This window comes from Eulemur rufifrons, chromosome 28 (assembly GCF_041146395.1).
Source record: "Eulemur rufifrons isolate Redbay chromosome 28, OSU_ERuf_1, whole genome shotgun sequence".
Lineage (NCBI taxonomy): Eukaryota > Metazoa > Chordata > Mammalia > Primates > Lemuridae > Eulemur > Eulemur rufifrons.
In genome coordinates, this window is record NC_091010.1 from 69,567,465 (window position 1) to 69,590,274 (window position 22,810).

General features: G+C 40.2%; 1 protein-coding gene across 2 annotated transcripts in view; it reads right to left on the minus strand.

Moving 5' to 3' along the window:
* C28H10orf143 (chromosome 28 C10orf143 homolog) overlaps positions 1-22,284 on the minus strand; it is a 34,251-nt gene extending 11,967 nt beyond the window's left edge. For both annotated transcript variants that reach the window (XM_069460636.1, XM_069460637.1), the window contains exons 1-3: positions 22,174-22,284; positions 2,332-2,496; positions 2,164-2,226 (exon numbers count right to left, since the gene is read on the minus strand). In XM_069460636.1, coding sequence (XP_069316737.1) covers positions 2,164-2,226; positions 2,332-2,496; positions 22,174-22,242 — 297 coding nt within the window. In that variant the 5' untranslated portion in view covers positions 22,243-22,284. The remainder of the gene's footprint in view (positions 1-2,163; positions 2,227-2,331; positions 2,497-22,173) is intronic.
* Between the last annotated feature and the right edge of the window lie 526 nt (positions 22,285-22,810).

Here is a 22,810-nt window from a genome sequence, read left to right on the forward strand (position 1 = left end):
CGAGTCGGGATGCAAAGGAGCTTCCTGGGGGAAAGTCACCAAGTAAGCTGAGAATCACGTGCAAGTTTCCTGGTTAGAATTCCCCAAAAATGACCACTGACACAACCTCTGCTTCTCTTTGATCCAAGGGAGCCATTCTGAGTCACCCATGGGAATCTCGGCCAGGAGAGTGGGCGCGCTCGTGTGTATACAGGCAAGCATTTGTGAATGGAACCGTGGTTAATAAAGTCTTCTGAAATTTGGAATCGTTGCCCATAGGTGATTTATTGTTAAGCACAACTCCCTGGGATCTTGCATTTCTAAAAATACTATTTGCTTTTTATTTAACACTGAACCTTTTGATGTTTTAGAATATAAAAATAGTAAGTGTCTTATTATTTTAAAAGCTTAGGAGAGAAACTAGCCATATTATTAGAAAAAGAAGATATACGCAGCTATAGTCTGTTCAAATATCAAGAGGTGTGACTTTTCAAATTCACATTTCAATCTCTATTTACATAAGACTTTTAGAAATAGTGGGTGTAAATATTAAAACGCCCAAGCCTGGGTAAAATTTTATTGAGAGTAACTACAAATAAAAGGAAACTGATTTTTTAAAGTCAGTTTCTGAAATTTAGATGAAAAGAATATTGAGCATTAACAAAAAAAATGATATTTACATATCAATGTAAGTTTTCCGCTCATAGATTCCTTTCCTATGAAACATAACAGAGGCAAGCTTGGGGAATTACAAAGAAAGGAAAAACCCTAATCAAATAGGTACTGTTGTTCAAACAGAATATTAGCCAAAAAGATCCAATCAGTTGCTTGAGCTAAATATTTTTTTCTTTAAGCCATTCATGCCAGAACACAACCCTCAGCGCTTTACGAATCTGTACACACTCCCAGTGTTTGCCTCCAACAGACGGGGGATCTGAAAGACACATCCCCAGAAACAGGGTGGGAAAAAGAAGGGTACTAGGTCAGTCACTAGCAAATACACCATTCAACCATAATGGGGTCGTATTTCTCAAAGTAAGTAGTATTTATTTGCATTCCAGGATATGTTCAGCGGCTGTGTGAATCAACCTAAATATACTAAATTCAAGTTGCTAGAGCTTTAATTTCACCATTGTTCAGAATTACACCACAGAATACACAATAATCTATAAAAATTCTTCCAAAGATAGAATACGAAAAGTAGAAAAGTATACCTTCGTGGAGTGAGTTTTACCCTAAACTTTGTTTTCTCACTTCTAATGACTTTAGATAATCAGAGGTTCACTTGGATGATGCTGTCATGGTTTTAGGTCTTTGTTTAAAGCAAAAGCAGTGCCTATCACTGCAAAACATAGTAGCCTACATGTGTCAGTTGAAGATCTCTGTAACTTATTGACTCGATCTTTTGCTTATCAAAAACAGAGCAATACACTTCTCTAAAGATCTTTAGGGGACAATCTCAGAAATACACTCACATACACACAAATTCCTAGTTTCTATGTGGGATTTAAATATAATTCTATTTTATTGCAATATTAAGATTTCAAATTTAAAATTAAAAACTCCCCAAGAATTATAGAGGTTATCAAAGACATATTAACTTGTTCTTGGAGTAAGTTCAAAATTAATAACAAAGGTATTATTATGCTAATATATACTTTATGATATTCTGCCCAATGGAAGAGATTGAGAATTTGACTCTGGCAGTTTCTGACCTCCCTTCACTTTGAATTAATGGTGTGAACACTGTGTTTCCTTCTGAAATCTGTGATTTATGTGAAGTTTATAGAAACATGCAAAAAAAGCTTAAACAGAGAAAAGAAAAAAAGCAAGGTTGATTCCCATTTCGATAATTAAACGAGAAAGTTAGGTATTTTCTCCAAGATGTCCTTAAATGATTCTCTAGTTTAACCAAATCAAGTGGCCTGTTCCATTCCCTAAACACTGTTTTTTAAAAAGAATTTTAAATGTATTTGCAATTTCTATTTCCAATCTGAAGCTGGAAACAAATTAGTCTGCACCCAACTGAATGCTAAGAAAAGCTTAAATCAATCTTCACCTTTTTATTTACATCCCTCATTCCTTAGAAACATAATTGCAGTTTTTATTAACTTTGTTTTATGGATCTAATATTAAAGGAGAAGTCTATCTTTTATGTCACAGCAGGAAGGTTAATGCACTTACAGATTCCCCGGCAATACATCTTGGGCAAGGCTGGGCCGGGCTCCTTCCACCGTTCTGAGGAATCTATTTAACAAATCACAGTCGCAGATGTATCAGAACAATGATTATTTACACTTTTTATTAAAATATTTAAATGGGCTAACTCGTTTTGTGGGAAGAGAAACATACCCCTGCATTTGGCCTTCCCTGGCCACTCTCTGGCCTCGGAGCTGGGGGGCAGCCTCTTGGTGGAGACTCCCAGTCCTCTGGGCCCCAGGACGCCAGGGTACAGGTGTTCACCTGGGGGCAGCCAGGCTCCTGCCCACAGGCTTCTAATCTCCTGCATGCCCGTTTCTGAAACAAACAAAATTTCACTTTAAATGGCCTCATAAAGCACACAACACTCTAATTGAATTTGCTTTCAGAAAACTTCAGCTGCAAATACAGACCTCTGTGGAGCTGGAAAATGTTATAGGACGTTTGAGGAGATGACTTTAAAGTTTATCTTTTCAGAATAACAACCATCAATTACATTTAATCTCATTATTCCTAGATTGTCTAATACTTACTTAGTTTTATAGATTTAAAATAGTCATTTTAAACAAGTTTGGCGGAAACTCTTGTAATAAACCATTGTGACTGGTTTATTGATATTGAAAATGTACAAAACCTATAAATTTTGTTCAAGCAACTAGCTATATGCTTTAACACATTTTGCTAGTATCAAGTTATGTACTTTCTTAATATAATATGAACAATTCACTTGTGAATAATTCTTACTGGCACTGAAGAGCAAATTAATTTTATTTATTTCAAAAGTTGCACAATCAGTCCACAACTGATAACTTTGGGAAAGTTAGCACTAGGTGTTTGCTTCCACATAAACTAAAGAAGATAATTAGGAAAGTAATACTCTAATGCTAAAGAAGAAAGTATTCTGTCCCAAAGTTGCAAGACTTTGTGTATTTTGAGGGTAACAATGTTTCAGCTGATAGAACTGCAGAGGCAGGAGGACCTCTGCAAACAGTCCTGCTGTCCATCCACCGCCACGGAGGGCACAGAGAGCTTGCTTTGCCCAGGCCCTGCCTGGCAAGGGGGGGGGGGGACTCCCGCTCCCGGCAGAAGACACTTCCTGGTGCACTGGCATCTCCCCACTGTCTCCAGTCACTTGCAAACCACCTTCGTGATTTTTGCTAAATTTATTATCTGCACTATTATTTAATATTTTCTAAATTGATTTTTTTTCACTTAATGGATTTATTCAATATAGAAACTTTAAATACTATGATGAACTGTAATAGAAAAAATGAAATAAAAACGGGTGAAGAAAAAGGAGAGGAAAATGCTCATTATTGTACAGCTCATTGTTACATGAGCAATTGGTGAGTATTAAATGTACTGAAAAAAGCTGAGAATTAGACAGTAAAAGGTTAAATAATAAAATAGGGCACTTAAGACATTAAATAGATTTAAATGCAAATAATCACTAGAAAATACAAATCCTTCTAAATCCAAATAAAAAATCTCAATAAAAGAGCAAATATAACAAAATGTACATAATTATACGACAATGATAGAGTTGTAAGCAAACAAGTCAGTCATGTCAATAAATATTAATGGGCTTAACTCACCCATTACAAGAAAAAGGTTTTTAATTTGGTGGACAGCACAAGACCCAACTACATGCTGTGTATGAGGATATGCCTAAAATCAAGTGATTCTGAAAGGGTGAAAATAAGAAGGACAGACAAAGGCACACCAGGGAAGTAAAAGTGAAAGCAGGAGTAGACCACACAGAACTCCAGCCCAAGTGCTCAACACAACAAAGGACACTTTTTAATGCTAAAAGCCACATTCACAATGAAGACAGGATGCTCAAGAACATCTATGAACCACATAATAAAACCACTGCCCTTACAAATTGAGACCCCAGGAGATGTAAGCAGACACAGAAACATACCAAAAGTAGGAGATTTAATACACTATTCTCAGTACAAGGCAGTCAAATATACAAAAATAAGGAGACAGAAGATCTAAACGAAACAATCAATCAAGGTAGACCTTATGGATTTATATATTGAACTCTATACTCTGATAATAAAGAAGACACATTTTTTTCAAGAACCTACAGGACAGTCACAACAACTGATCAATTAAAGAAAACATCAATAATTTCCATAATTCTATCAATATATACAACTATTATGTACCCATAATAATTAAAAATAGACAAATTTTTAAAAAATTTCCATAAGGTTGAAATGCAAACCATATTTTCTGATCATAATGCTATAAAAGTATCAATTATTAACAACAAACAGGCCGGGCGCGGTGGCTCACGCCTGTAATCCTAGCTCTCTGGGAGGCCGAGGTGGGCGGATCGTTTGAGCTCAGGAGTTCGAGACCAGCCTGAGCAAGAGCGAGACCCCACCTCTAAAAATAGAAAGAAATTATATGGACAGCTAAAAATATATATAGAAAAAATTAGCCGGGCATGGTGGTGCATGCCTGTAGTCCCAGCTACTCGGGAGGCTGAGACAGGAGGATCGCTTGAGCCCAGGAGTTTGAGGTTGCTGTGAGCTAGGCTGACGCCACGGCACTCACTCTAGCCTGGGCAACAGAGTGAGACTCTGTCTCAAAAGAAAAAAAAAAAAAAAAAAAAAAAAAAAAAAAAACAACAAACAGACAAGCATTTCCACCTGGAAATTTAAGAGTCTTATCTCTTATATGAAAGAGGAAATGCAAACTGAAAGCACAGAATTTTAAAAAAATAAATGAAAACACTACATAAAAGCAGTAATCACAGAAAAACTCATTGACACTTTTATCAATAAAAGAGAGAACAATTCCTAGCTCATAAAAACTAAAAATAAGAAAGTAAACCAAAAGAAAACACATGAAAGGAAATAATATAGGAAAAAGCTGAAATTAATAAGGATTAATGAGGTAGAGAATAGAGAAAACAGTAGATCTAATGCATAAATCTAAATCTTGGTTTTTGGAGGAAAAAATAACAGACAAACCACTAGCTAAGTTGATCAAGAAAAGGAGGAGTGAGCACAAACATAGAAAATAAGAGATGGCACAGGGGAAATAACCTATGAAATGGAAGAAATTTTTAAAATCTTAAGGGAATACTTTGCAGATCTCTATGCAAATGAATTTGAAAATGCAGATGAAAAAGGATAACTTCCTAAGGAAATTCAGATTACCAAAATTGACCCCATTAGAGTTAGAAAGCTTAAACTGATGATTTCCCAGAAGAAACAGAAAGAGTTATTAAGCAACTACCCCATAAGAAGCACCAGGACCAGATGGTTTCACATGGGAATTCTAACAAACCTTCAAAGACCAGATAGTGCCACTGCTCTATATAAATTATTCCAGAGCATTGAGAAAGAAGGAAAACTCCCTAAGTCCTTTTATGAAGTAAACTCAACACTGATAAACTAGAGGAAGAGAACACGGAACAAAAACTACAGACCATTATCATTCATGAATATCAATGTAAAAATGTTAAATACTAAGGAACAGAATCCAACACCACACTAAGAAAACCATGTACCATGACCAAGTAGGACTTTTTCCAGAAATGAAAGATGAATTCAATATTAGGAAATCCATTAGTATCATTCACCATATTAATAAACCTAAGGAAAAATAATCTGATTATCTCCATAGATTCTGAAAAATTCTTTGACAAAATTTAAAACCCATTTACGATAAAAGTTAAGAAAGTAGGAATTGAGGGTTACATTCTGAAGCATGATAAAAGCCAGTACCTTATTAAATGGGGACAGACTAGCAGCATTCCTATGAAGATCAGGAACAAGGCAGAGATGCCGCCGTCTCCACTTCGGTTCAACACTGTGCAGGGATTACCCAATTTAGTGAGACAAGAGAAATCAGTCAGACACATAAGGGGTAAAACAGCAAAACTACTTCTATTTGCAGATGATATCAAACATATATCTGGAAACCCCCAGAGAATCAATAAAACTAACTCAAACAAGAAATGAATTTCAGTGACAAAAAAATTAATATACAAAAATTGTTTTAAAATATGAAATAGTAAGCAGTCAGAGAAAATGCTGTTCAAAATAATTGCAGCAAAGATTAAATATTTAGCAATAATTTAACAAGAATTGCATAAAACCTATGCAAGGAGAATGTAAGATGTTCTTGAAAGACACTAAAGTAGATATGAACAAATGAAAAGACATCCCCTATTCTTGGATAGGATAATTTGACATTATAAAGATGACAGTTCTCCCCAAGCTAATTTGTAAATTCAATATAACCCCAGTAAAAACCCCAACAAACCATTTTATAGAGTTATACAAGTTGATACAAAAGGCCAAACTGAAAAACAAATATTTAAGAATAGTCAAGAAAGACCTGAAGAAAAAAAAATAAAGCTAATGGACGTTAAAATATACCATAAATACTCCTTAATTAAACAGGGTGGTCCTGGTACGTAGAACGACAAATACATCAATGGGATAAAATTAAAAGTTCAGAAATAAACTCAAATGTATATGAAAGTTGGCATCGAAAATCACTGGATAAAGACGCACTTTTTACACTTGACCTTGGCCAGAAGACTGAGAAGCGATGACAGACGGACTTTTTAGTGCTTGGTGCTGGGAAAACGGGCAGCATGTGAAGAACAAACCACCCTAGATCTGTATCTCCCACTCCATGCAAATAAACCAAAGGATCAGGGATATAAACGTAAAAGATCTAATTACAAAGAACTGTATAATTCTCAGGAGAAGATATGAGTGGATTCCTCTCTAACCTTGGGGTTAGGGAAAAATTTTCTAACTATGACTCAAAACCCAGAAGCAAAAATACCAAGACTGATAATTGACTACATGAAAATAAAAAATCCTGCAGGGCAAAACAAAACCAAAAAAATCCTAAACAAAGTCAAAATATAATTGACAATTTGGAAGAAAGTATTTGTAACAAATACCACAGAAAAAGGGCTAATGACTCTAATATAAGAGACTTTCATATAAATTGAGGAACAAAGTAACAAAAATCTGAGAGAAAAATGAGAAAAAGACAATTTACAAAAAAGTTACTAAAATGGCCCTCAAACATATGAAAAAATGTTCAAACTCACTCATATTCAGAGAAATGTAAATTAAGACAACATCAGATTTGCAAAAATTTTAAAATGTAAGGCAGCCCCCGCTGGAGAAGCTGCAGGAGAAGAGGCATCTCCCACACTGCTCAAGAGGGAATCCACAGGGACACCTGACACTAGCAAAGCCGCGTGCCGCCTCTGAGAATCCATCTCAAAGATGCACCTGCAACAGTGAGAAAAAAGAAATTGCACAAGGTTATTTAAAACTGCAGTGTGCTGGAAACAACCTCAATGCCCCTACGTAGGACGGTGGCTGGATAAACCACAGCACAGTACACTGGAGGGCTACGCAGCTGTAAAAAGGAGGAGGATTTCTATGGACTGGACTGTGACTTCCAGAATATACCAGCAAGCCAAAAAGACAGCATGAAAAAAAAAATCTGTAATACCCATCCTTCGTGTAAGAAAGATGAGAACATAAGAAAACATGCATGCATCTGCTCACCTGTGCAAAGGAGCCAGAGGAAGGGTCCCCTGGACATAGAAGAGACTGCTCTCCTACGGAGAGTGGGTGGGAAAGGGGCATGGAGCAGGCAGGAAGAGGGAGCGTACAGCTCTGCCATGCAGCAGCATGGTGACATTTCACACACCAAAAACTAAGAGAAAAATTTAAATTGACCAGGATGTCGGGGGAGGGAACCCCAAACAGAATACAAACATTAACAAACGAAGCTAACTACACCATAAATGAATAATCTAGCCACACTGAAGCAAAGAACTCTGGAAAATACCATTTTGACTAGAAACTCTAAGGCTAAAGACAAAAAGAAGTACACAAACCATACTCCAGCTAGTAAATCTGTTTCTCACAGAGTTAGCAATTTTGAAACTACATTATTGGCATTGAATAAATAAGTAAATATATTGTAAATAATGAGACAAGTCTCTCACTGTTGAAGAAATAAGCTACAAATAAAGAAAGGGGAAGGGCTACGATGAACCCAGTGGTGTTGGAGTGGATTGCAAGTGTTAGTATGAATTCATAGTTTTAATACATATCCGGACAGAGCTATAGAGATATAAACAGATGTGTATGTCTGTGTATGCAATGTGTGTATATGTGTGCCTATATATATACACATTAGTGTTTGTATACATGCACTAAAGTGTATGTCTACACACACACACAATATATAAAAATTTCCCAGCTGTGTCTGCTGGGGCTTACTGAGTCATCATCATCTTTTTCTTCTTTTAATTTAACTGCAGACTTTCCTATGTACACTAGTTAAATTTGATTTCCATGTCGTACTCTAGAGTATCAAAATATATTCGATCCTTATTCTGTCATATATTACAGTAATCATATTAACCATGTTCAGGACTTTTGCAAATAATACAGCCTTCTCTGCCTTCACCTAAGTTAGATGCAAGTTTGAAGAAGACCAAGGCACTAGATCTCTGGGATTCAGGATCTGCTCGATCTGTATACTGCAAAAAGAGGTGTAATATATTAAAACTGGTTAGCTGTCAACTTTCAATAATCTAGGCTAAAGGGAAAAAGTGTAAATATTAAACATTCCCCACATCGTTTAATACGTTTCAACATCCTCTTTCAGTAACGTCACAGTTTGCTAACAGCAATAATATTATGTCCCTTGCTGTTGTCTCGGTAACATCGGATTTGCTAAAAAGGAAAGCAAAGAGGCATGGATAAACATGAGCTAGAACCTACCCTTTCTGCGTGAAATTAGAAACACTTTGGAACTATATTCTAAACCACTTCTGAGTGGGTAAATGACCTTGGTACAGCAAGGTCGGCAGACCTGTGATGATGAGCTGACATTCTTCAAGTGGTTCGGGTGGCTGAAGGGTCACGGTCCCCACGCCCTGTGGCAGGAGAAAGGGGAGGCCACGCTCTGATACCAAGGGGGACAGGGGCCTGGGCCCCTCCAGGGAATTGAGGATTATGTGCTTGGTGGCCCTCAGCCAGCAGAGTAGATTAAATTATTCGTATTTTCTGTGATTTCTGTGGGTTGAGAGCTGACTGCATACACTATTGATCTGTACATTCACTTGGCAAATAGTCCTGTTTTCACAGATTGGCCTGGACCAAAGAAAAATGACCACTGCAGAGGCATTAACTCTGGGACTGTTTGTGTTAGACGGCTCATTCTCTTTTACTCCCTTCCAGAGATGATCTGTCAGCCTTCATAAAGGCAGATGAAGACTTACTACCAAACTAAAAAGACACTTGCACCGTATAAACAAAATTAAAATCGTGAGTATACACAATGACCCCGTTACATAACGATAACTACAGTAGATCAAGTGACCAGCATCCTTACCAGAGAACAGCTGAAACAGAAGCATGGTTCAGAAACAGAAGCTACTTCATAAAATGCATGAATTGAAATGTAAAATATGTATGGTGTTGCCTCAATGATGGAATCAAACGAAGTTGAAGCTGGAGCAGGTCTCAGAAAGACTAGCTGCCTGACCCGCGGAGCCGAGATCACCCCAATGTTGATGTGGACTTTTTCTCTATTGGAAGTGATGGGCCCAAGTGACCTTAATGAGTAAAGTGCCTGGGTGGGACAGGGGATTAAAGACAACAGTTTGTCAGAGATGAGATTCAAAGTGTTGGTTTCCACGCAGAGGAGATCCAGTTCTTGCAGAAACCAGTCAGACTGTGGATGTTCCCCCGACACCCCAGGGAACGCACGGCCGGGCCAGAGAACAGAGAGCACTGTGAGCAGAGCCCAGCCAGCCCTGCCCCCAGCGGGACTCAGGCAGGCCAGCCACCTCCGGAAGTCCACCTCTCCACCCTGCACTCAGAGGAGTGTGGAGAATAAAGAAAAAGACGCACACATCTTTGCACTCTTCAACAGAAAAGCACTGTGCACTCTCTTCCATCAGCAGAGTAAGAAAACTGTACATTCTTAAATATTAATATCAAATATCCTGGATTAAGCATATATACTATAAATATTAACACGAATTGACATATCAGTTAAGTGAATATACTATAAATTAGAATATCAATGGAAATCATTAGGACTCAGTAATATAATCAATAAGTCCAGAAGAAAATACACTTTATATAAAATGAATATAAAATAATCTAATCTTTCATTTTGAAGGTATTTTGAGAATTTTTATTGACTGATGGCCTTTATTCTGAAGATCATTTGTACGATAAATATATAGTACTGGTTAACTGAGTCCCAGATACCAGAACCAGTTTGCTGAGTGAGGTTTGTTTAGTTTAAGTTCTACCACAATAAAGAAAGTTAACCTTCGCTGGATGGAGCAGTTGACGTGGATGACCAGTCTGAATGCAGAACAGGAAATGCTGGATGGAGCAAGATTAATGAGGACTCACAAACTGCCATTTAGAAAGGATGGTTTCCTTCAAGCGAGGGTTCCGTCCCAGTGACATTTTCATTTGGAAAACGACCTTGTACTCTTAGGAGGTTTGCTCTGTATACGGGACAGTGATGTCTGGCACAGCAGCAGTTAAACAGAGGGCCAGGGGCTGGGATTCTCTCACACAACTCCCACACTGCCAGGGCAGACCAGGGCTCTAACCAAATGGATCTGGACATCTGGATGCTCTGCCTTATTCAGCTGTGGCCATCTCTTTAAAGACCCCTCCATTTACTGTGCGTGAGCTTTCAGGCCATGCTCTACACTCTTGACCAAGGCTTGGTAAAGAGGATGCCAGTTCTGAGCTGAGCAGGCCAAGGGCCAAGGCAAGAGGGCTGGTATGATCCTGGGGGAGCTAGTTATCCTTGGACAACGGAGAAGATTAAGGAAAAACCACTCTTTTACTGTGAATTTTAAACAGACAAATGAACACACTGGACTAGTTAAGGACTAACATTAGGCTTGCAAGATTTACCAAGTACACTATAAACACAAGTTACAGACGTGATTAAAATAAAGATGTTAAGGAAAGCAGTTATATAAATCTACTTACAAAAGGTAGGGCCTAATAAATGTCTCTTGCATTTATAAAAAACTAGTTTAGAGTGTTCCCATGTTTGTTACTTCATTTGATTCTCACAAAAATCCTGTGACAATGGAAGGGTACAGAATTTTATTTCTATTTTGTAGATGAGGAAAAAGAAGTCAAAAACCCTTAGCCAACTTGTCTGAAGTTTGGTGATCTGAAATGACAGAGCTGGGTTTTCAGTGTACTTTCAGTCTTTTTGGAGAGAGAAGACTGAAAAATGCAACCGAAAGAGCACTAGAAACTAAACAATGTATGAAAAAGTTCAAAACAATATAAATTTAATATGCAGCTACAGTAATCAACACAGTAAGGTACTGGCATAAAGATAAACAAAAAGATCAGGGCGGGTGCAGTGGCTCACCCCTGTAATCCTAGCACTCTGGGAGGCCGAGGCAGGAGGATGGCCTGAGCTCAGGAGTTTGAGACCAGCCTGGGCAAGGGTGAGACCCCATCTCTACTAAGCAAAAAAAAAAAAAAAAAGAAAAGAAAAGAAAGAAAAAAAAATTAGTCAGGTGTGGTGGTACATGCCTAAGGTCCCAGCTACTCAGGACTCAGGAGGCTGAGGTAGGAGGATTGCTTGAGCCCAGGAGTTTGAGGTTGTAGTGAGCTATGATGATACCACTGCACTCTACCCAGGGTGACAGAGTGAGGCTCTGTCTCAAAAAAAAAAAAAAAGGATGAATGAAATAGAATTAAGAGTCCAGAAATAAACCCTCATCAAATGATGTTTAACAAGGGTGCCAAGAAAATTCAATGAAGAAAGAATAGTCTTTACAAGAAATGGTGCTGGGATGATCGAATATCCACATACAAAGAGATGGACTTAGGCCCTTAACACATATCACACATAAAAATTAACTTGAAATGGATCAGAGACTCAAATGTCAGAGAGAAAAGTGTAAAATTTTTAAAGGAGAACGTGGGAAAAATTCTTTGTGATCCTGGAATAGGCAAAGAGTTCTCACATAAAACACCAAAAACATGATCCATAATAGAAACAAATTGAAAAACTGGATTTCATCAAGATTCAAAACTTTTGGGCTTCAAATGACACCATTCAGAAAGTGAAAAGACAGGCCACATTCTTGGAGAAAATGTTTATGTATCATACATATGATAAAGGACTGGCATCCAGGATACACTAAAAACTCTTTCAACTGAACTTGACAATAAGGCAAATGACACAATTTTTAAAAAGGGCAAAGGACTGACAGACAGAATACAACACAGAGTAGCAACCTCCCAGCGAAGACACACGAGAGACCAATGAGCGCATGAAAGACATTCAGTATCATCAGTCCTTAGAAAAATGCAAATCACAACCACAATGGGACGCCACTGCTCACCCCCTAGAATAGCTACAACCAAAAAGATAGACAACAACAAGTGCTGGCAAGGATGTGGAGAAATTGGAACCCTCACACGTTGGTAGGAATGTGAAACGGTGCAGCTGCTTCGGAAAACAGTCCAGCAGTTCTCCAGAGCATTAAGCACAGAGTTACCATAGGACCCTGCAATCCTACAAGTAGGTATTTACCCAAGAGAAATGAAAACATATGTCCATGCAAAAATGTGTACGTGAATGTTCACAGCAGCATTATTTATAAAATCCCAAAAGTGCAAACTCAAATGGCCATCAACTGATGACCGATTATTAAACAAAATGTAGTATAACCAAAAGACCATATATATATAATTTCATTTATAAGAACTGTTCAGAATGGGCATATCTACAGAAAGATGAGTGGTTGCTAAGGGTTGGGGGTGGAGAAATAGGGAGTAACTGCTACTAGGTACCAGGCTCCTTCCTCCCTCCCTCCCTCCCTCTTCCCCTCCCACATCCTCCCTTCCCCTCCCCCTCCCTCTCTCCCTCCCTCCCTTCCTCTCTTCCTTCCTTCCTGTCTCATTTTGTCACCCAGGCTGGAGTGCAGTGGTGGCGTCACAGCTCACAGCAACCTCAAATTCCTGAGCTCAAGTGATCCTCCTGCCTCAGCCTCATGAGTAGCTGGGACTACAGGCACATGCCACCACACCCAGCTAATTTTTCTATATTTTGTATAGACGAGGTTTCATTCTTGTTCAGGCTGGTCTTGAACTCCTGACCTCAAGCAATCCTGCCTCAGCCTCCCAGAGCACTAAGATTACAGGCTTGAGCTACCTCGCCCAGCCAGGTACCAGGTTTCTTTCTGGGGTGATGAAAACATTCTGGAATTAGATTATGGTGATGGTTGCACAATTCTGTAAATATACTAAAAATCACCAAACTGTATGCTTCAAGAGTGAACTTTATGGTATGTAAATTAAACTGTTTTTAAAACTGGGCAAAAAATTTGACTAGACAGTTCACCAAAAAAGACATGGGTCATCGATAAGTACATGCAGTGATGTTTGACCAATCATTAGGGAAATGCAAATTAAAACTGCAGTGAGCTACTACTTCATATGTACTAGAATGACTATAAACAAAAAGCAGTATGAGGATGTGGACAAACTAGAGCCCTCAGACGCTGGTGTAAAATGGTGCAGCCACTCTGGAAAACAGTTTGGCAGTTTCTCAGAAAGTTAAACATAAATTTACCATAGGAACCAGCAATTCCAGTGCTATGTATCTATTTAAAAGACATGAAAACACATGCCTACACAACAATTTGCATGTATGTGAGTTTTCAGCGCTATTCATATAGCCAAAAAGGAAAAACAGCCCTAATGTCTATCAACTGATGAGCAGATAAACAAAATGCGATATATTTTTCAGCCATTAAATGGAATACTATTCAGCTATAAAAAGGAATAAGCCACTGATTCATGCTTTATCTGGATGAACCTTAAAAACCTTATGCTTAGTCAAACAAGCCAGGAACAAAAGGACACACAATGCATGATCCCTTTCCTATAAAATCTCCAGAAACGGCAAACCTAGGAGACAGAAAGTGAATCGGCAGTCACCTGGAGCGAGGGGTGGCAATGGAGTGATCACAAATGGCCACAAGAGATTTTTCTGAGGTGACCGGAATGTTTAAAACTGGACAGTGGTGGTTGCACAGCTGTAAACTTACTAAAAACCACTTGGTTATACACTTTACAAAACTCTAAACCTAAACAACATAGTTTTGATAACTACAGAGAGAAATCTGAAAGGACATTAGCTAAGTCATGATAATGAAGGACAACCATGTGGCACATTGATGGTGATAATTTTCCCTAAATAACTGACGCTTTGAGAATACCAGCAATTTTATGCATTCACTGAATCCTCCTTTCATTTCTTTTCAGTCACACGCACACACACCCTCACATGCCAATTAACCAGAAAGTCTTTCCTGAATACCTACCATGTGCCTTGCTCGTTCTGGGCACTTGGTAATTAAAGTAGATGCCACGGCAAAGTCCTCCCAGGTCACTGCCGGACACAACAGACACCTAAAAGAGACAGCACAACCTCGGAAATTACCTCCTGGCTGATCCTGGCCTCATTTTGACTATTCTGCGTCATAAAGAAAGCTGCCAAAAATTAGAAATGACTGAGGCCACATGTGGCTGTCAAGGGGAACATCTGTATTAGGTTGTAACCAAAGAGGAATTATTATTGATCAATTTCCTTTATCTACACGGGAGGATGGCAGGATCTAACTGAATGAGTAGAACAAACAGTATAATGTGGCTCAACAGATTGTTTCTAAAGTAAAAAGTGGGTGAGGGAATTAAATATCTTGTTACTTGAGGAGTAGGTTACAATTACTTAGAATGAAAAAAGTGACCACAAAAAGCAAAATAAGTGGTTTTGTCAGGGGCTTGCATCATCAGCTAGTATTTACTAGGTTCTCACGGCAGAAATCTCACGCAGCAGATGAGCTGTAAAATCTGCACCCAGTGGGGTGACCCAAGCCAATCGAACTCTGAATCTTCTCACTTTATAAGTTAGACCCCTTAGGGCTGCTTGAATGGAGTTAAAGCCATCAATATGCTTAAGTGGTTTTTGCTGACAAGGACTAATAGTTTGACTGGATAATTTTCCAAGTGTGGGCAAAGGTAGGTCTAAGAGTTGACCACAGAGCAGAGTAGATATAAAATATCCACAGCTCCCTATTTTGGGGGCAGCTATTCATAAATACTAAGAATTGGTGAAAATGGCAGATTGGAACTTTACAGTTTACGCACATCTAAGTTTCCACAGTTGCATCAAAAACATTCGAGACTGAAAATCAAAATCACCTGCCCGTTTAAAAGGCTTAAGCTTGTTTAAAGATGTAATGGCTGAAAATGTCCCAAATTTGAAGAAAACTGTAAACCCCTGGATCCAAGAATCTCAATAACCCCTAGCACAAAATCATGAAGAAAACTATACCAAAGCGCACGATGAGCAGATTGCTCAAAGCCACTGATAAAGGGAATAACTTTAAAAGCAGCCAGAGACAAAAAGCACGTACATACACCGAGAAAAGACGGGGTGACTGCAGACGTCTTATTGGAAACACTTGTAGCAAGACAGTGGCCATCTTTACATTACTGAAAGAAAAAAAATCTATCGATTTAGAATTCCATACAAAGTGGAAATATCTTTCAAAAATGAGGGTAAAATAAAGACTTCTTCAGATATATAAAAGTTGAAAAAATTAGCTGGGTGAGTTGGCTCACACCTGTAACCCTGGCACTTTGGGAGGCTGAGGCAGGAGGATGCTTAAGCCCAGAAGTTCGAGGCTGCAGTGAGCTATGATCACTCCCGTTGCACTCTACCCTGCGCAACGAAGTGAGACCTTGTCTCAGAGAAAAACCAAAAAAAAAAAAAAAAAAAGTTGGAAAAAATTTATCACCAACAGACTTGTACTATAAGAAATGTTAAAGGAATTCCTTCAGGCAGAAAAAAAAAATTGATTCCAGATGGAAATATGGAACTACACAAAAGAATGAACTGCACAGAGAATGGTAACTGTATTACTGCAGATAAATTTTTTTTCTCACTGAAATCTCATTAAAAGATGATTGACAGTTTAAACAGAAACAGTAACAATAAACGTAGGACTACAACAACACAAAAGTTGAGAGGTGAGAAATGGAAGGTTCTCATATATAAAGTGGTACAATATCACCTAAAGATGGACTGTTTAAGAGGAAGATGTACACTCTAAAGTAAATAAGGCTACAGCTAATAAGCCAACAAAGAAAATGACATGGAATTTAAAAATATCCCATTAAACAAAAATGAGACAGTCTCTCCAAAGAGAGAAAAAGCAGAAAAAGTAAATAAAAAACAAATAGGACAAATAGAAAACAAAAGCAAGATGACAGATTTTATCCTAACTATATTTATAGTTACATTAAATAAAGTAAATACTCCAATGAAAAGCCAAAGATTATCAGACTGAATTTAAAAAATTAAGACTCAATTATAATCCACCTATAAGATATTCACTTTAAATGTGAAGATACAAATAGATCAAAAATAAAAGGATGCAAACAAGATATATAATGCTAACACAATCAAAATAAAGCTGTAGTTGCTAAGTTAATATCAGATCAAGTAGATTTTAGAGTGAAGAATATTACCACAGATATGAAAGGAGATTTCATCATGATAAAGTCAGTTCATCAAGAGGACATAAAATTCATCAATATTATGTACCTAATAACATAGCTTTGAAATACATAAAGTAAAAATTGATAGAACTGCTATGAGAAACAGAAAAATCCACAATTATATTCATAAGTTTTAGTATCTTCTCACAAAAATTGGTAGAACATGAAGAAAATCACTAAGGATATAGAAGATTTAAACCAAAATATCAAATAACCTGACTTAATTGACACTTTAGAACTTTTCACTCAAAAACAGCAGAATATACATTTTCCAATATTGATTATATTTGGGGCTATAAAAGAAGAAATCTCAATAAACCTAAAAGGATTCAAGTCATACAAAGTATGTTCTCTGACCACAGTGGAATTAAATTTAAAAACAGGAACAGAAAGATTTCTAGAAAATCCCTACATATTTGGAAACTAACATACTTCTAAATGATCAATGCATCAAAGAAGAATTCAAATGAAAATTTATAAAGTATTTTAAACTGAAAAAGGAAAAAAAGAAAACAAATCGTATCAAAATTTGTACTAAAGGAGTACATAGGAGGAAATTTATAGCACCAAATACCTACATTAGAAACGATAAAGGATCTCAAAGCAATAATCTCTGCTTCCATCTTAAGAGGAAAAAAAAAAAATAAAGAACAATTAAACTCAAAGTAAATAGAAGGAAAGAAATAATAAATATCTGAGTAAAATTTAATATGACAGTAAATAGAAAGGCAATGGATTGGGAGGCCAAGGCAAGTGGATCACTCACTTGAGGCCAGGAGTTCGAGACCAGCCTAGGCAAATAGCAAGAGACCTGTCTCTACTAAAAAAAAAAAAAAAAAAAATTAGCCAGGAATGGTGGTGTGTGCCTGTGGTCCCAGGTACTTAGAAGGCTGAGGCAGGAGGATCCCTTGAGCACAGGAGTTGGAGGTTACAATGAGCCATGATGATGCCACTGCACTCTAGCCTGGGCAACAGAGTAACATTCTGTATCAAAAAAAAAAAAAAAAAAAAGAAAGAACGAAAGAAGAAAAGAAAAGCAATAGAGGAAAAAAAAAAAAAACAACAATGAAACCTGGGAAGACTGGGAAGCCATCTTATGTTCATGGATAAGACGACTTAATATTGATAGTCACCAATTACAGATTCAACACAATCCCTATTAAAATCCCAGCTGACATCTTTGCAGAAATTGGCAAACTGACCCTAAAATTCATACGGGAATTCAAGGAACCCACAATAGCTAAAATAATCTGAAAAAAAGAACAAAGTTGGAGGACTCACATTTCCAGATTTCAACACTTACCACAAAAGTGTAGTGTACACTCCAGACAGTGTGGTACTAACATAAAGACAGACATTGATCAATGGAGCAGAATTGAGAGTCCAGGGGAAAAAAATCTCACATTTACAGTGGACTGATTTCCAACAAGAGTGTCAAAGCAATTAACGGGGAGAAAGAATAGCCTTTTAAACAAATGGTACTGAGAAAACTGAATATCTACATGCAAAAGAATGCAGTTAGAACCCTACCCCACACCATACTCAAAAGTTAACTTAAATGGAACATAAATCTGAATGTAAGAGCAAAAGCCACATGACTCTTAGAAGAAAACATTAGAGTAAAGAATGGGAGAAAATTTTTCCAAATCATATATTTGATAAGAGACTTGTATCTATAATATATAAATAACTATTATTATAACTCAACAATAAAGAAAAATAATACAATTAAAAAATTTAAAAAAATGGGCAAAGGATCTGACAGACATTCCTTCTAAGATACACAAATGGCTAAGAAGCACACAAAAAAATGCTCAGTCTCATTAGTTAACCAGGAAATGCAAATCAAAACCATAATGAAATAACACTTCACATTCACTTAGGATGGCTATAATTAAAAGGACAAATAATAAGTGTGGTGAGGATGTGGAGAAATTGGGACCCTCATCGATGGCTGGTGGGAATGTAAAGTGGTACAACCGTTTTGTGCCACAATCTGGCAGTTCCTCAAATGGTTACAAATACAGTTACCAGGTGACACCCAGAAATTCCAAAGCTAGCTATATACCCAAGAGAAATGAAAACATATGTCCATACAAAAATTTGTACATGAATGTTCATAGTAGCATTATTTGTAGTAGCCAAAAAGCCAAACTGTACACTTTAAATATGTGCATCTTGTTATATGTCAATTATATCCCAACAATGGTATTAAAAATAAGTAGAAAGAGACAAAAATAATAGGCAAAAAACCTGTAATGGCCAATGAATTAATGCATTGTTATCTTCTATTTCTAAAGGACAGTGAATGAAAAGAAATTATAAGAGAGGTACTGGTTACTTATCCATAGGATTCAAAGGCTATAAAAGGATCTCGAATCAACCCACAGGAAACCAGAAAAGATATGAACTCATGGTCCAGCCTAGGCATCTCAGGTGTTGCTCTGACCAAGGTGAGATGCTCTCTTTGCTGAAGGCACCTGCTCTTCAGTGACTTCTTTTGGTAGGAGTCTTAGCAGAGATGGAAGAAGGCGCGTGGACATGAATCTTTAGGTATTCTGGGCAGATAACTTTCATTCTGACGCATGTGAGTATGGTGAGCAGGGAGCTTACTATGAAAAAAGCCAGGCACGGGAGTCGCAGAGTAAATCTAAGCAAGGCCTTCACTTGTCTTCATCACATCTCCAGTGCCTAGAACAGTGCTTGCGACACAACACGTGCTCAAAAAATGTCTGCCCAGTGGAAATGATAAACACTGACACTTAACTCCTACATGTGTAGGACCACACTGGCTTACTGTAAGGAAACTTACAGTGACCAGGAAGCTCAGTATTACGGGAGGCACTTGACTCTGGCTCTGCCTGAGAATCACTTGCCAAGCAATTACAGAGGCAGGTCCCGACCATCATGTTTTCTAAAACTCTGCTGGTGGTTATATGCAGAGTATGGACCGCTAGCCTGTGAACAGAAGCAGCAAACTAGTTACAGCTGGTTCCTCACAACCAAATTGTGGAGACACGTGAGAAAATGAGAGTGTGAGAGACAGAGAAGCAGAGAGAGGAAAGGAAGCTTGGTAGAAGAACTTGGATACTTTATTGAACTCAATATGGATTATTAGATCAAAGACTAGGACACAATACAACAAGAACGTTATCAAATTAGGAGGCAATATACACCATGGCAATAAGCTAGCCAACTCATTATTCTTTGGTAAAAGTCAGGAGGTATTGCAACCTCAAGCTTGGCACTTAATTTCAGCAATTCCAATCTGATAGATCATTCAAGGTTTCTTCCATTAAGCCTTTCTTATCCTCTCTGATCAATAATGACCTCTGGCTTCTTGTCCCTGACAGCCCACAGCTTCACACTTTTCATCATTTTATGATGGTCAATTTATGACCTTGTTGTGAAGCCTCCTGTGTTAGTTTCCCCAGCTCCACACGGCAAGCTGTATAGTTCTGTGGTTAAGGGGGCAAGTTCTGAAGCCAGACGACTGGGATGTAAGACCTAGTTCCACCACTTACTAGCTGTGTATCCTTAGGCCAGTGGATCACCCTCTCTGTACCTCAGTCTCCACATTTGTAATACGAGAGTAAAATGTTGTGAAATTCAGATAACCCACATGGTAACCACTCAATGACTAGCATATTTCCCAGATCTCCAGTAAATGTCTCAAAGACACAAAACCCAGCATGGCCTGACCAGAACTCGTTCTTGTTCCCCACAGTCTCACACCTCTCTTCTCCACTCAGTGAACGGCAGCACTGCCCTCCCAGGTGCTCAAGTGGTGACTGCATCGGCATCCTCCCTTCCTCCTTCACACTACCCTGCCACACCCACTCCATCAGCAAGACTGTCAGCTCTCCCTCCGGATACACAGCCACGCCTGCTTTTACCAACACACTGCCCACTTGTGTAAGCCTGTGCGACTTCTCGCCTGACTACCGAAGCCCCCAGCCTTGCCCCTCTGCCTGCACTCCGACCGCCACCCCTTTCATTTTCCAGAGTAGCGAAGTAAGCTTGTAAGTGTCCACACGATCAGGTCACTTTCCTGTCTGCTCCCCTACTGTCTGGAAGCACTGTAGTGGCCCGCCAGCTTTGATGATGCAGGTGAGGGCCACACCCAGGACATGGTGTTAGGGGAAGGAATCTCGGTCCCTGGATGTCCCTTGATCTGGGCACCACCAGTCCTACACCTATTCTTAGGGGCCCTGGGTTCCACCACACTGGATTGCTCACCTCCATGCCGCTGTGTGCGGGGGAATCAAACTTTCACCTTGTTTGCGCCAATGTGGTTTGAAGTCTCTCTGTTACAGAAGCATAACCTGTACCCTCGTAATACAACGATTGGTACCTGCAGGTGGGGTGCTGCCGTGACAAGTTGCACTGGCTTTGCAGTCCGGCAGTGGGTAGTGAGGAAACAGACGGGTGCAGGGTAGAAAGCTAGTCACTCTTGCTACGCAGTAAAAACATCTGAAAAAAAACGTTGCCTGCATTAACTTGGACGAAAGATCCTGCACTTATCGAGCTGTAGCTCTAGAAGCAGCAGATAGGAAAAGGCAAACGTTGGGTATGCTGGCTGCTCGTGTGTTGCTGCTCTTAGCAAAGAACTATGAAACAAATGGGGCTGAGCAGGAACTAGCCAATTTGCAAGCAGAGATGGAAGGTAACACGGTTCTGCTGAGGCTCTGTCCTCCTGGTCCAATCCTACAGGACTCCTCTGAAATGCTAAGGGGGCCCGTTCTTTTTCCACCGTTTCTTCTCAGCTCCCAGCCTGCCTACCCCGTCGTCCTCAGTTCTCACACAGACTGCTCTATCCACCCGCCCGGATCTTTCCTCGGCCCCCACCGTCAGCTCACCTTACCCTGCACCCTTCGGTTAAAGACGCAAACAGAGCGGCACTGACGCGCCCTTGCCGGCTATCCGCTGGCCGAGGTTCCCACCGAGCACCTGTCCCAGGCGCCTCGCCGGGCGCCGAGGTGGCGGGCGCTCAGGGAACGGGTCACTCAAGAACCGCAGAGCGCACGCGGCAGACCAGAGGACCTAAGTGCTGGGCACAGGGCGCGCAAGGGGTCCACGCGTACTTTCGGCCCCGGACCTAGAGCCCCAGGGAACCCAGAGCGCTGGGAGCTCGCCGCTCGAGTTCCGCATCTCTGCGCAGGCGCGCGGGAGGAGGGGGGCGCGACACCGCCCGCTAGGTCCCGCCCACCGCCAGGTGCGCGCGCGGGCGGCTCCGGCCAGGCTTTCTCACAGGCGGGGCCGCGCCGGGAGACGCGAGACCCTGTGGGGCCCGCCCAGGCGCGTCCACCCTCCCGTTCCTAACGCCCAGGCCCCGGGGGCTCACCACGTTCCCCGGAACCTGCGGTTCCTCCGGCCTCCGCCGTCGCCGCCGGCCCACGGCCAGGCTGTCCATGCGGCCTCAAGCCCGACTCCACCAGGCCACTCACGCCCGGGCGGAGGCCGCCGCGCGCCACGCCCCCTTCCTCACGTGGCCTGGAGCAGCCAATGAGGAGGCAGGGGCGGGGCGCTGCGAGGAGCGCGCGAGTTCTGAAGCAAGGACCGCAGGCAGAATTAGCGGAGACCGGAGTCTTCTGATGATGAGGGTAGGTGGGGGGTTATCCGTCTGCCCCAGGTCATTGTTTCGCAAAGAAGGGTCGGCTTGTCGCTTCTCCATCACAGAGTCAGCCGTGGGGTGCAGAAGAACCCGTTCTTTCAGGTTCCCGCCACGCTTAGACTACAGCCCAAGGATCGGCGAAAGGAGCGCCCGCCTCCTCTCTCTTGTGATTGGTCGCTGGTCCCCGTCGGCAGAGGTCTTGTGGCTGGTTGGTTAATAAGTAGCGCGGCGTGCCAGTCAGTATGGGTGTGGCTGCGGGTGCCTCTGGGAGTTGTAGTCCCGGAAGGTCGCATCATTGTGGGGCGGGGCCGTCTGCGCCGCGTGGGAAGGCGCGGTGTTCTCCAGCCCAGCCGTGCAAGGTGCGCGC